Source organism: Miniopterus schreibersii, assembly GCF_964146895.1.
Source record: "Miniopterus schreibersii genome assembly, chromosome: 9".
Lineage (NCBI taxonomy): Eukaryota > Metazoa > Chordata > Mammalia > Chiroptera > Miniopteridae > Miniopterus > Miniopterus schreibersii.
Window position 1 is genome coordinate 55,337,898 of NC_138118.1, and position 13,914 is coordinate 55,351,811.

The 13,914-nt window shown below is 37.3% G+C and overlaps 1 protein-coding gene across 7 annotated transcripts in view; it reads left to right on the top strand.

The window, feature by feature from the left end:
* Positions 1-567: 567 nt before the first annotated feature.
* RUNDC3B (RUN domain containing 3B) overlaps positions 568-13,914 on the top strand; it is a gene marked incomplete at its 3' end in the record, with an annotated part of 118,094 nt that continues 104,747 nt past the window's right edge. For 2 of the 7 annotated variants that reach the window (XM_081147618.1, XM_081147619.1), the window contains exon 1: positions 578-1,122. In XM_081147618.1, coding sequence (XP_081003744.1) covers positions 1,004-1,122 — 119 coding nt within the window. In that variant the 5' untranslated portion in view covers positions 578-1,003. Of the gene's footprint in view, positions 1,123-13,914 lie in introns of all 7 variants that reach the window. The other 5 variants (XM_081147616.1, XM_081147621.1, XM_081147617.1 and 2 more) reach the window with 4 other exon arrangements.

Genomic DNA, 13,914 nt, shown 5'->3' on the forward strand with positions numbered 1-13,914 from the left:
TGCAGGCAGTGCTGGGGACACTGTAGGAGCGACGTGGTCTTGGGGGGGGGGTGTAAGAAATCCCACCATCAGACGCCCCAAGAGGGATGTTCTAGGAGCCATTTTCCTCCTTTGAGCTACTTGTTGTTGTTCGTCTGTCCAGGGGGGAGCATTAGCACAAAAGACCCCACCACCTTCCTGGGAGTCGGGCTCGGAGGCTCGGCGCGGGAGCCTGCGCGGCTGCATTCCCGGTGCCTTAGCTCGGATGCCACGGAATTCGGGCTAACGATCAGCGGTTTAAAGCTAGAGATCCCCGCGGTTAAAGCCAGGCTCCAGGTGAGGGTCAGTAAACAGCTCGGGTCCCTCGGGGGCCCTGCGTCCCGCAATCCCTGCGCCAGCAGCCGCGCGGCTCCCCCGCGCGCCGTCAGCACCGAGCCGGCCGCGCGCGAGCCCGGCGCCCTGACAGCTGCCCACGCGCCGGGGCGGAGCTGGAGCGGCCGCTTTTAAGGTTCGCGGGGGAAGGCCCCGCCCCCTGAGCCCCGCGATTGGCTCCGGGGGTGGCGTTGGCCTGATAGGTGCAGGGCGGGCGGGGCTGTGCGCGTGAGGCCCGTCGTCTCACCCCCGCGGCCGGGGCTAGGGAGTTAGTGGCCCCGGAGTGCGGGTGGGTGGGCGCGTGGGGTCGGCGGGCACGTGCGCGCGCCTGCAGCCGCGGTCCCGCGGGACCGAGCGGAGCGCCCGTCGCCGACCAGCGCGCGCAGCCTGGCGGTCGGGGGCGCGCGCGAGGGCGAGGGGTGGTGCGTGCGTGTGTGCGCGTGAGTGCGCGCGAGTGTGAGTGTGTGTGTGTGTAACTCGTGTGCGGAGCTCGAGTCCTCAGCCCCCGGTGTCCTCCCCCCCCCGCTGTCTCCCACATCCTCCCCGTGTCCTCGCAGCCCAGGGGGGCACACAGAGCGAGAGCCTGGAGGCAGGTGTGGGGGTGGGGCGGGCGGGGTCGCACGAGACAAAAGGTGCGCGGGGTCAGCCCGCCATGGCCTCCCGCAGCCTGGGGGGCCTGAGCGGGAGCCGCGGCGGGGGCGGCAGCTGCAAGAAGAGCCTGAGCGCCCGCAATGCCGCGGTGGAGAGGAGGAACCTGATTACCGTGTGCAGGTACGGCGGCCGGCGGCTCGGGGGAAGGGAAGGGAAGGGAAGGGAGGGGGCCCCGGCGCCGCGGGCTGGGGGCTCTGGGGGAGCGCGGGCCCCGGGGGTCACGAGACCCCCGGCTGCAGCCCTGCGCCCCAGCCTCTGCAGCGCCGGGTGTGTGGCGGGTCCGGGCGCCCCGCGAGGGGCGGGGGTCTGGGCACAGCCGGGGCCCCGGACTTTCCGTGGGTTCCAGGCTGGAGGCTGCCTGGGGTACGGCTTGGGGCGGGGCTGCAGCAGGGTTTGTTTTGAATGTGCGGTCGCGAGTGAAAGGGGGCAGGGGCAGAGCGCTCCCATTTAGTGCGCGCCTAGCCGCCGGCCAGCCTCTGGTGGAGCGGTCCTCACCCGGGTGATTGTTTACTGTGTTGTCTCAAAACCAGTGTGCGTTCTGTTCTTGTGTTGGCTTGTTTGCATATATAGTCAGTCATTTCATGCCGCAGACACCGGAGTGGCCACGACACGCCGGTGTGTGTGTGTGTGTGCGTGCGCGTGTGTGTGTGTTTCCTCTCCACTTTAAATTGCAGTGCTGGTGCTGTTTCTGCAGTTATCAAGAGTGGGACTGTGGAGGGTATCTAGTCTACTTGTCAGTGGTTTATTCCAAGGTCTGCCTTTCCTTAAATGTTTTCTAATTATAAATGTAGTATTTCTTTACAAAATATAGAAACATGAAAGGAATCACTATCTAAAACAGGAATTACAGTTTATACAAGGAATAATTACTGTCTATAATAACTTATTTTTAATATGCTGATATATTTTCTTTAAGTCTTATTTCTGAGTATTAAAAAAATTGAAGTCCTAGGCATCCATTTCTTAGGAACTTATTTGAACAATTGTTTTAAATTTACTGTACTTTGTTCAATCAAACCCCTCATCATCAGCCATCAGTAATCCTCTAAGAATCAGAGAATGATGAAACCTTTTCCTCCTATGCAGCTTATATTTGTATTTTTCTTTTCTTTGTATAAAAATGTGTTTAGCATCTTTGCATAATACGCATATTTATACTAGGACGTATACTCAATAACTTTGAGTGACTTTTTTGTTTTTTTAACTTGGACCATTACAAATGTTTGCCTTTCTAGCAGAAAGACCTGCCTCACTGACTGTTATGGCACTGGGGTTGTAAACAGTGAAATTATATGAAATCTTTTTAATTTACCATTTGTGCTGTCTAGGATGCAACCTTTTGACAAAGATAGGCTACATTAAATTTTTTTAACTTAGGAAAATATTTTTTAAGTTAGGTAAATAGAACAATTTTCTTACCTTTATTTTACAGATATTCAAAATAATTAGTTTTTTTTTAAAAAGAGGATGGTTTCTATCAGGCTCCAACATATGCAGTGCTTCTTAGGGTAATGTATTTCGTGAAAGCTTCATCAGAGTTAAACTTCACAGAGCAGCATCCTTGTCTGCTTTTTGCTGAGTCTTTTTTTTTTTTAATTCTTTCTACTATAGCATCTGACACTCAGTAAATATTTATTGAATGAATAAATTCAGTGGTTGGTACTCTTCCTTTTGCTTCTCTATTTTTGTCATGACTGGTTTTAGGTCATTTAATGTTCATTTGCTCCCTCTTCAGAGGCAGTTTAGGAGAAGAAAGGGACTTGTATCTAAACCTTATTTAAATTACATTTCAAGTTATGTTTAAGAAATTTTAGCCTCTCTTACAGATTTGTGTGGAGAGCTTTCTTGACTAGCTTTTTTTAATTATTTTTATTTGCATAATTATTCTTTTCGGCTGTGAAATGAATATAACTGCTGACTTTAGTTACAGTTTACACATAATTTTAGTATTGTAGCTAAAATAAATTTCAATTTCTAGTTTAGATTTCAACCTTTGTTTATGTGGGTAATATTACTAAGGCTGTTCTTTATGTCCAAATAATTGATGGTGCATATAAATTATCATCCCTGTCTAGTAAGGAGATCTATTTGATAGGCTTTGTCTAAAAGGCTTTTACTTTTTTGGAAAAAAGTCACTATAGGCCATTTGGCTGTTTTAAGTAACCCCACTTCAAATTCAGCAAAACAAACAAATCAATATTTATGTGTTTCTGTCGCTTTTCTCTTCCTTTTAGAGTTACCAAACTCTGAGCATCTCATCCATCTCTTACAATGAGTTTATTTCTTAATTTTTACATATCAAGTCAGAGGTCATTCGATATTTATATTGGGAAGTTGGTTTAGTGGAAGTCTAATTGAGTTCTACGTTTACTTTTCTTTAAATAATTGTATGTCCTTTAATAAGACATGCAACCTTCCCATTTTCCAGTTTTCTCATCTGTAAAATAACCTTGTACTAGTTCATTGTTAACCTTCAACGACAGCCCTAAAACTGATGATAGTCTTCAAGCAAAATGTGTTCATACTTGGTTTTGAATTTTTCTAAATATGAGCAAGGTAATGGTAGATACTTGTTTAATGGTAGATGAGGTATGTGCGTTTTTGTCTGTAAACAAAAACATTTCATTTTGTAATTCTCTAATGATGTCCTAGAAAAATTGGAAACCAAACCAAAGCAAACCAAACCAAACCCTTCACACACTGTCATTCTTGTGTATCTATTAATACTTATGCAGTAATGCCTTTCCTTACTCCTTAAACAATTTTAGGCATGTGCTCAACTTAGGTTTAAAATGTTATTATATAACCACACAGTTCTTTAGTTTAAAAACATCTTATACAAGAATAATATTACTAGAGCTCACTTTACCTTTCTACCAAGGATGAAGACTGTGTTTCCCCTCCTGGGGCTGGAGCTGAAACACTGACTCCCTGGAGCAGCCCAGACTAGAGCTGAGCTGTCTAGCTGGAAAGAGGCCTCACTCCAGGGCTTCCTTGCCCCAGGGCCTCCTTACAGAGCTGTTCCACAGCCATGCTGTTCTCACAGTCCTGTTTGTATTAAAATTGAGCTGTTTGCACTGAATAAAGTTTCTTCTTCACTGCACCCCAAATTGGGGATTCCTGTTGGTGTTGAATTGGTGCCAATAACCATTGGTTGACAGTTCTAATAGTATTATTTTGGTGGAATGTTTAGAGTTCTCTCTATATAGTATCATGCCATATTCAAATGACTTCTTCCTTTGTCATTTGGATGCCTTTTATTTCTTTTTCTTGTCTGATTTCTGTGGCTAGTGAAGGTTACTTCTTAGAACCACTTGAGCAGTGGCTTCAGCCTAGCACCCGCCCCCCCCCCCCCCCCCAGGTCTTACTGGGGACACCATCCACAGGAGGATCACTAAAGCAGGAGCAGGAGCTGGGCAGGGTCTGGTGGCAGAACCACAAGGAGCAGGTGGGCCTTGGGCAGGGGGGGCACAAGCTGGGGGCTGGCATGAGGGCTGCAGGTTCTGGTGTCCAGAGGCCCAGCCACTACAGCATCCCCATCAACTGAGCTGTACCTAGAGTATTTCATTTTGGGAGATACTAATGTAATTGACGTGTTTTACATTTCAAATTCCACTTGTTCATTGCTGATATATAGGAAAGTGAAAAAACCACCACCGCCAATATTGCTATACATTGAGCTTTGGAATTGGGTTGTTTGGTTAGGTAGGATAGTGGAATTGAATGGAATGGAATTGAGTTGAATTTTGATTCATTGTGATTGTGGGTGTAATTATTTCATGAGGGGTTTTTTCAGTGAAAATTTATATATTGTGGACTAAAAATACTTGGGTGATTCTTATCTCAGCAAGTAAGTACAGTTCTATCATATCTTTCATAGATTATGGAGAGAAAATAAATCATTTGAGGAATCTAATTATTCCACACTCAATTCTAAAATATTCAGACTGACTTTGCTTCCGTATACCAACTAGTATTTTCCCCTCATATACTCTACCAGTAAGAACTTTGAAAAATTAAATTGTTAAAGCCCTTAGGCATTTTTAAAAACCTTCATTCTTCATCCATTGAAAATCAGGTATTATTCATTTTTTCTGTTATTTTTAAGCTTCATAGGCTATTGAAAAGCTTACATATTACTTTGATTTTAGTTCTTTTGATAATAGAGAATTAAAATCTAAATTCTCTTTCTTTGGCTTAACATTGTTTTATGAGAAAAGTATTAAAATGTATGTTCTTAAGTATGTGTGCATAAACAGATTTAAAAATAAAATTTGTTAAACTCTTAAATTAATACTTTAAGAGAAACTCTCCACACAAAGTCATAATTTTCCTGTCTTGTGGCTAGAGGACTGATGAGCGATTTAAGGAGATAGTGTGATGAGCTAAGCAGAGTGGGGACAAATGATGATTTTTAAAATAAACTACTTTTAATAACATGTACATAGTTGTCCTAGTTTTCTATTGGTCAAGATATTATTTCATAACTTGAATGTGTTTCAAATAACATAAACACCTCATTTTTCCAGTGTAGCCTGAGAATGAGGTGCTCATATTTTCCATGTAACTAATGTTTGAGTTAAGCTTAAAATTCTCCCATCAACTATAGTGCTTTGCTCAGCATTTACTGTGGAGTACAGTCTTCTGTATAACTGCAGCTTCTAATTTAAGTGCTCAAATTGAAACTGTAGTAAACAGCAATATTTTGAATATTTTGGATGAATTGCTTTTAGAAAAGGGTTACGTATTTTCCTACCCTCTTTAAAAGACTCTGTGTAGCATAATATAATCCTGTTGATGACCTTACTCTGGATCTGTTTCTATGACTATATCCTGTGCAATGACTGTCTTTGGAGATTCTTGAGGTACATAGAGCTTTTTGCTACATGGCCCCAAAAGATTGTGTTCAGACTTCATCTGCTTTTGCATTTGCTGTCTCTTCCTACCAAGTTAGCTGTTATTTTTTACAACTCTGCTTATTTCTAACAGCTCTTTGTGCTTTCTCCATCCTTTGCTTCCATCCTGACTTGCTCATTATGATTGGTTGTGAACTAGGAAAGCAGATAAGTGAATTTATCATGTGTTAAAAAATAAAAATAACAAAGGCACCCAGAGGCCTGAGTTAACATTCTGGTTACTGAATAAATAGAAAAAAGTCTATTCCTGTGTTTGAAGTTGGTGAATGAAGTGCAGGTATGTATGAAATGTTACCGAGTATTATTGGTGATATAATCCTTTGAATAACTTTAAATTCAGCGACTTACTCTTCTTGTTACTATTTGCTTCAGTATACCTCATAAGACTTCATACCTTCGCTACAGTGATTTATATTTTTGGGTAAGCTCTGTCATGCTCTGTGTACTAGAACTTGGGTTGGGACTTTGATCAACATTAGTTATGTTGCTTTGGAGCAGGTTCTGTATTTCTAAGGATTCTTAAAGTTCTAACAGTAGGTGTTCACAGTGGTGGTAGGATGATCATCTTTTCAGCTATTAGTCCTAGGTAGGCTTCTCAGCATTCACAGGAGGTCAATATGTCTTCCCGTAGCTAAACGGGGTTCATATTCAACTGACAACAGAGAATAGCTGTTCCCCACACATTTTCTAGAAACTATTATCTTAACTTCACTGCTGATGGATAAATGTCAGAAGCTCAGTTGAGAGACAAGATATTCAAGGAAGAATATGTGAAACTTATCCACTCTTGTATTCAGTCTTACAGTCTTGTAAAATACATTCTGGGTCAGTCCAAATCATCAGAGAGCAGCTGGGTACATAAGCTGCATTGCTTCGCACTCTTCTGTCCCCAGTTGCTTTTGCCCAATTGTGTATTGATAAGATTCCATCTGCCTACATTGAGGGTCATCAGAAGAAGCAGTCACAGGGGATCTTCTTATAAGTTGTTGTCAAGGACATTGTTTATTATGTCAAAAAGTATCTTCTTTTGTGAAGATTTATATGAAAAATATCTGTCTTATTTTAATGGCAATAATTGTATCTCTAAGCATTTGATTTATTAATATCTATTAAACCCAAATGAATGTATAAATGACAACTCTTTTTCTCATACAGCTGTTAGAAATTTTAGTATTAAATTTGTGACCAACCTCTAAAACAGATATTGATCATCATAGTAATTTATTGAGCCTATTCCTGGCTACACTTTGCTTCTATTTTTCATATAGATTTTTATTGACTTATAATATGCATATAGAAATGTGCACGTAGCATAAGTGGGCAGCTCAGTGAATTTTTTGCAAAGGACACAAATTGTAACAAGACAAAGAACATTACTCAAAGGAAAGGAAATCACTATCTCAGAAAGACATCGGCACCTACTTGTTTTATTGCAGCATTACTTATAGTAACCAAGACATGGAAACAACCTAAGTGTCCATCAGTGGATGAATGGATAAAGAAAATGTAGGTATGTATGCACAATGGAATATTATTCAGCCATAAAAAAGAAGGAAATCCTGCCATTCGCAGGATTGGATAGACCTTGAGGGCATTATGCTAAGTGAAATAAGTCAGATAGAGAAAGACAAATAAATACTGTATGATCTCACTTATATGTGGAATCTTAAAAAAAAAATCAAACTCGTAGATACAGAACAGATTGGTGGTTGCCGGGGGTGGGGGTGGGGGTGGGGAATGGGTAAAAGGGTGAAGGTGGTCAGAAGGTACAGATTTCCAGTTTTAAGTTAAATAAGTCCTGAGGATGTAGTAGTAGTAGTAATAATAATAATAATAATAAAGAACATTACCCAAGTCTCCAGAATTTTTTTCTTACCTTCTTTCAGTTACTACCCCCATTAAGGGTAACCACTCCTGGCTTTTAACACTATGGTTTAGTTTTGCCTCTTTTTGAATTTATGGAATAAAACAGTATGTACTTTTTTTTATTTAGCTCAACATTATTTGTGAGATTCATCTTTTTTGTTGCATGTAGCTGTAGTTTATTTTCATTGTTGTATGTTATTCCATTGTTTGAATATATCACAGTTTATTCATTCTACTTGATGGACATTTGAGTTGTTTTTACTTTTTGACTATTACTAATTGAATATTCATGAATATTCATTTTGGTAACTATACGTACATATTTCAGGTATAGACCTAGGAGTGGAATTGCTGGGTCATAGGGCATGCATATGTTCAGTTTCAGTAGATACAGTTTTCCAAAGGAGTTGTACCAATGTATCTACTAGTGAGCAATGTATAAGAGTTCCAGTTGCTCTACATCCTCACTATTAGTTTACTTTTTTCTGTCTTTTGTTTTAGCCATTCTGGTGTGTTTGTTGGGGTGTCACATGCTGAAGTTAAGCACCTTTCCATAAGTCTATGGGCCATTTGAAGATGCTCTTTTGTGAAGTGCCAATTCAAGTGATTCATCAACTAGGATCTCTGACTTGTTTGTTTGATATATAGTTTTTGTATATTCTGTATGCAGGACTTAAACGGGTTATATGTAATACAGATATCTTCTCCCATTTGGTGGCTTGATATTTCATTCTCTGTATCGTGTGTTTTGATTAATAGTTTTTAATTATAAAGTAGTCCATACATTTTCTTCATATTTAGTGTTTACTGTGACCTGTTTAAGAAATCAGCCTACTCCAAAGTAATGAAAATATTCTCCTGTTTTCTTTTAGAAGCTTTATTGTTTTACTCTTTTTACATTTATATCCACAACTCACCTGTAGTTTATTTTGTTTTTGCTGTGAGGTATAAGGGTCAAGATTTAATATTTTCCTTTAGGAAAATCAGTTAACCTAGTACAATTTATTTAAATGACCATGCTTTCCTATATCAACTGTCACATTTATAAATCAGGTGACTGGGTCATTTGTGTATTTGCCTCTGCATTCTCTCTTCTGTTATATTAGTCTAGTTGTCTCTCCTGGAGGTAATATCATACTGTTATAACAACTATATATTGTGTCTTGATGTTTGGCAGTGTAAGTTCTCTAGCTTTATTGTTCAAGATTGTCTTGGCTGTTCTTGGCCTTTGCAAACTAAATTTTGGAATCACCTTATCAATTTCCATTAAAAGTCTGGCATTTTTATTAAGATTGCACTGAATCTATAAATTTGGGGAAAACTATCATCTTTATAATATTAACACTTACATGCAATTTATGAACATAAATATCCCTTCATGTATTTAGCTTCTGAAATTTTTCTCAAAAATGTTTTTTAGTTTTGAATATATAAATATTATACACATTTTTAGACTTATTTTTCCATATTTGATAGTTTTATATTACTGTAACATTATTTAAAATACTTTTTATTTTCTTTTTTGTAAATATATAGACATGAAGTTGACCTTTTAAAATATTGCATTTTTAATTTATTAATTTTACCATATTTTAAAATTCTAACAGATTTTCTGCAGTATTTTTTAACATTCTAGTTATACAGTCATGTCATCTGCTTGTTTTATTTCTTCCTTTTTCACACTTTATGCTTTCTGTTTCTTGTCTTACTGCACTAGCTAGGACCCAGTATTGCAGAAAGCATTAATAATTTTACCATTAAGTAGGATATTTGCCGTAGGTTTTTCTTCATTCCCTTGTATTTCTAGATTGCCAAGAACTTTTATCATAAGTGGATTCTGAATACTATATTGTCAAATGTTTTTTTCTGTCTATCAAGATGAGCAAATTATTTCTCTCCCTTTTTTTTCTGTTAATGTAGTGAATTATATGATTGACTTTTGAATGCTAAACCACTCTGGAATAAAAACCAGTTGTGTTATCTTTTTTACATATCTTCGCATTTGATGAGTTTTTGGAATTTTTGAATATTTGTTCATGGAAGAGGTTGGTCTGTAATTGTTTTCTCTTATGTCTAGTTTTGTCTAGTTTTGTTATTAAGATGATCTGACCTTAATAAAACAAGTTGGGAAATGTTCTTTTATTCTGTTCTGTAGAAGAGCTAGTGTAAGATTAATATTTATTTCTTAAACTTTTAGAAGAATTCACCAGGGATGAAATCTGAACTGCAAATTGTGTTTGTGGGCGACTTTTAGTAGCAAATTTAATTTATTTAATAAATACAGAACAAGTCAGACTTCCTGTTTCTTCTATCAGTTTCAGCAAATTCTTCTAGTTATGCACTCATTTCATTTATATGAATGGAAAAGGTGAAGGGGAGTAAGGCATACAAATTTCCAGCTATAAGGTAAATAAGTCAGGTGGATATTGTACACTTGAAACTAATATAATACTGTATATCAACCATACTTTAATAAATATTAAACTTAGAGCTTTCCTTAGTATTCTTTTAATATTTTTTATTTCTTAAAAAATCTGTAGTAATTTTCCATTTTTGTCTCCTGATATTGGTAGTCTCTGCCCCCCTTTTTTTTTTCTTTCTAGGAGTTTATAAAATTCCTTAATTTTTTCAAGGAATCAACCTTTGACTTTGTTTATTTTCTCTGTTGTACATTTGTTTCTTAATTTATTGATTTCTCTTCTTGTCTTTATTATTTCCTTCCTTCCACTTTCTTTCAGTTTAAGTTCCTCTTCTTTATCTAATTTCTTGAGATGGGAGTTTTTCAGCCTTTCACTGTTTTTCAGCTTTCTTTTCTAATGTATGCATTTAAGGCTACAAATTACCTTGTTTGACATTGCTATGGGATAGCAAACAAGATTTTAAATGTTGTAGCCTCATTATTTATTAGTTTTAGCTGTTTTCTAATTTCTATTGGGACTTCTTTGATGCATGGTTTATTTAAAAAGGTTGTTTAACTTTAAAACACTTGAGGATTTTCTGTTTTTAGTTATTGATTTCTAACTTAATTCCACTGTGCAGGAACATATTCTGAAAGATTTTAACATTTGAAATTTTGTTTATGTGTGCTTTATGATGCAACATATGGTTAATTTTGATATTTCATGTGCATTCAGAAAGAATATATATTCTGTCATTGTTGACTGCATAATCTATATATACCAGTTAGATCTAGTATGTTAATTGTGTTGTTCATATCTTCTGTATCTTTACTAGTTTTTTGTATGCTTAGTCTGTTTGGTATTGAGAGAGATGTATTAAAGTCTATCTCTCTGAGTGAAAATTTGTCTATCCATTTAGTTCTGTCATTATTTGCTGTAAATATTTTGTTGCTCTGTTACTAGGTGTGTACAGATTTAGAATTGTGAACCCTTCCTAGCGGTTTGATTGCTTTGTCATCATGAAATGTCCTTTATCTCAAATACTGTTAGTGACTTGAAAAGTCTATTTTGTCTTCTGTTAATATATTAGTTAAAACAGCTTTCTTCTAGTTATGTTTGTATATTTTTCCATTCTTTATTTCAATCTTTCTGGGTTCTTACATTTCAAGTGTCTCTTGTAGGCACTATAGAATGGAATTTTGCATTTTATCTAGTTTTTTATTTATTTAGAATATTTAACCTATTTATATTTAATGCTATTTTATTTGGGTTTACAAGCTACCATTTTGCTGTTTATTTTTTGCTCACTTTTTTCCCTTTTCTTGCTTGCTTTTATCAGTACAGTACTATTCCATTTATTCCACTATTCCAGTTTTCCTCTCTCTGAACTTGTTAGTCATATATTCTTTTTCTTTCATATATATATATAGGGTGGGCAAGAGTAGGTTTACAGTTGTTCATATGGAAAATAATACAACAATTAATAAATAATAGTATAAAAATAAACTGTGTTTCACATACTCACAACTGTAAACCTACATTTGCTCACCCCTGTATATTTGATTTCTATTCTCTGGCATTTACCCTTGATTTATTACAGTCTAATACAAATTTAACGTTTACTACTTCTCCAGTAATGTTGGAACCATTTATTCCCTCTCATACTAGATATACTTTTAAAATCTACATATATTTTAAATTCTGCAAGATTATTTTATTACTGTATTTTACATTCGATATTCAGGCAACAAACACTTTTATTTATGTACATATTTACCCTTTTTATTGCTCTTCCATCACTTTTGGAAAAATTTTGATTAGTATCTTCTTATACTTCAATTACATGTATTTTAAACTTCACCAGGTCTTACATGACTCATATTCTTTTCTGTATTTTTTATTCTTTTGTCTCTATATACTTCATTTAGTATATTTTCTATCGACTTCCTGCTCCTTAATCATGTCTTCTGCTCTTTCTCATCTATTGTTCAACTCATCAAATAAGTTTTTAATTTCAGATAGTTCTAGAATTTCTATTTGATTCTTTTTAAATAGACTAATCCTCTGATAAAAAATACCTATTTTTTATCTATATCCATCTTTTTCTTTATTCTCTTGAATACATTAATCATAGTTATTTTAACGTTCTCATCATTGATTTAGAATAATTGGATCATCTTTTTAAAAAAAATGTTTTTATTGATTTTTAGAGAGAGAGGAAGGGAGAAAGAGAGAGAGAGAAACATCATCAGTCGGCTGCCTCCTGCATGCCCCCTACTGGGGATCAAGCTTGCAAATTGATCAGTGTGATATACTGTATTAACAAAATAAAGGATAAAAATCATGTGATCATTTCAATAGATGCAGACAAAGCTTTTACAATATATAACGTCCATTTATTATTAGAACACTCAATAGAATGGGTGTGGAAGGAAAGTATGACAACATAATAAAGGCCATATATGACAAACCCTCAGCTAATATCTTACTCAGTGGTAAGAAACTGAAAGCTTTTCCTCTAAGATCAGGAACAAGATAAGGATGCCCACTTTCACCACTATTATTAAACACAGTGCTAGAAATCCTAGCCAGAGCAATCAGGCAAGAAAAAGAAATAAAAGGTATCAAATTGAGAGTTAAGTAAAATTCTCACTTTTTGCAGATGACATGATTCTTTTTGTAGAAAACCTAACAATTCCACCAAAAAGCTATTAGGAACAGTAAATAAATATATTAAAGTTGAAGGATTCAAAATCAATGTACAAAAAATCCATTGTGTTCCTATATACTTTATGTGAATATATGTGTGTATAGTACTAATGGAGAGCCTTAAATAATAAAGGGGAATTTCCACTTTTTAAATAATTTCTTTCCAATTAACAAAGTAATTTAACAAAGTAATAATTTTAGTTTTGATTTTGTCACTTTTTTGCTTTTTAATTATTTGTAGCTACAATTACGTTACAAATTTATAAACTATGGAAGGAATGGATTTAATGTGGATATAATGAAGATATTTTTAAGCATGGATTTGGTAAATATCTTATTTTCTTGGTATGTTGCCAAAGGGAAAAATGTAGTTCATGCTTTCTTAGGTTTGAAGGTTTTAGTTACAATCATTCTTTCTTATTTCCAAGCTACACAAAAATTTCCTTTGGACACTGAAGGTGGGAAAGAGAATATTTTAAGATAGAGACATTTTAAAACTGCACTTAAGGCTTCTGTCAAGATGGTGGTGTAGGTAAATGCGGTACTCCCATCCTCTCACAACCACATCAAAATTACAACAGAACTGCAGAACAACCATCATACAGAACCACCTTAAATCTAGCTGAACTAGCTGAACCTAAGTCCTATAACTAAGGATATAAAGAAGAGGCCACATCCAGACTGGTAGGAGGGGTGGAGACATTGAACAGGCTTGTCCCATACCCACATGTCAGTTAAAAATCGGAGGGATAGCTTCACTGAGGAGGTCCCCATGAGGACTGAGGGGTCCAAGCCCCACATCAGGTCATGAGCACAGGATTCCAGTGCCAGGAAGAGAAGTCCCCACAACTTCAGGCTGTGAAAATCAGTGGGGATTGTGGCTGAGTGACACAGAGGCTGTTGGAGTCCCAGGCATTCTTCTTAAAGGGCCCAGGCACACACACACTCAAACTCTCTCTCCCTCTGAGCTCCAGCACTGGGGCTGCAGCCCAAAAGGTGTCAGGGATATAAAGGGATGAACT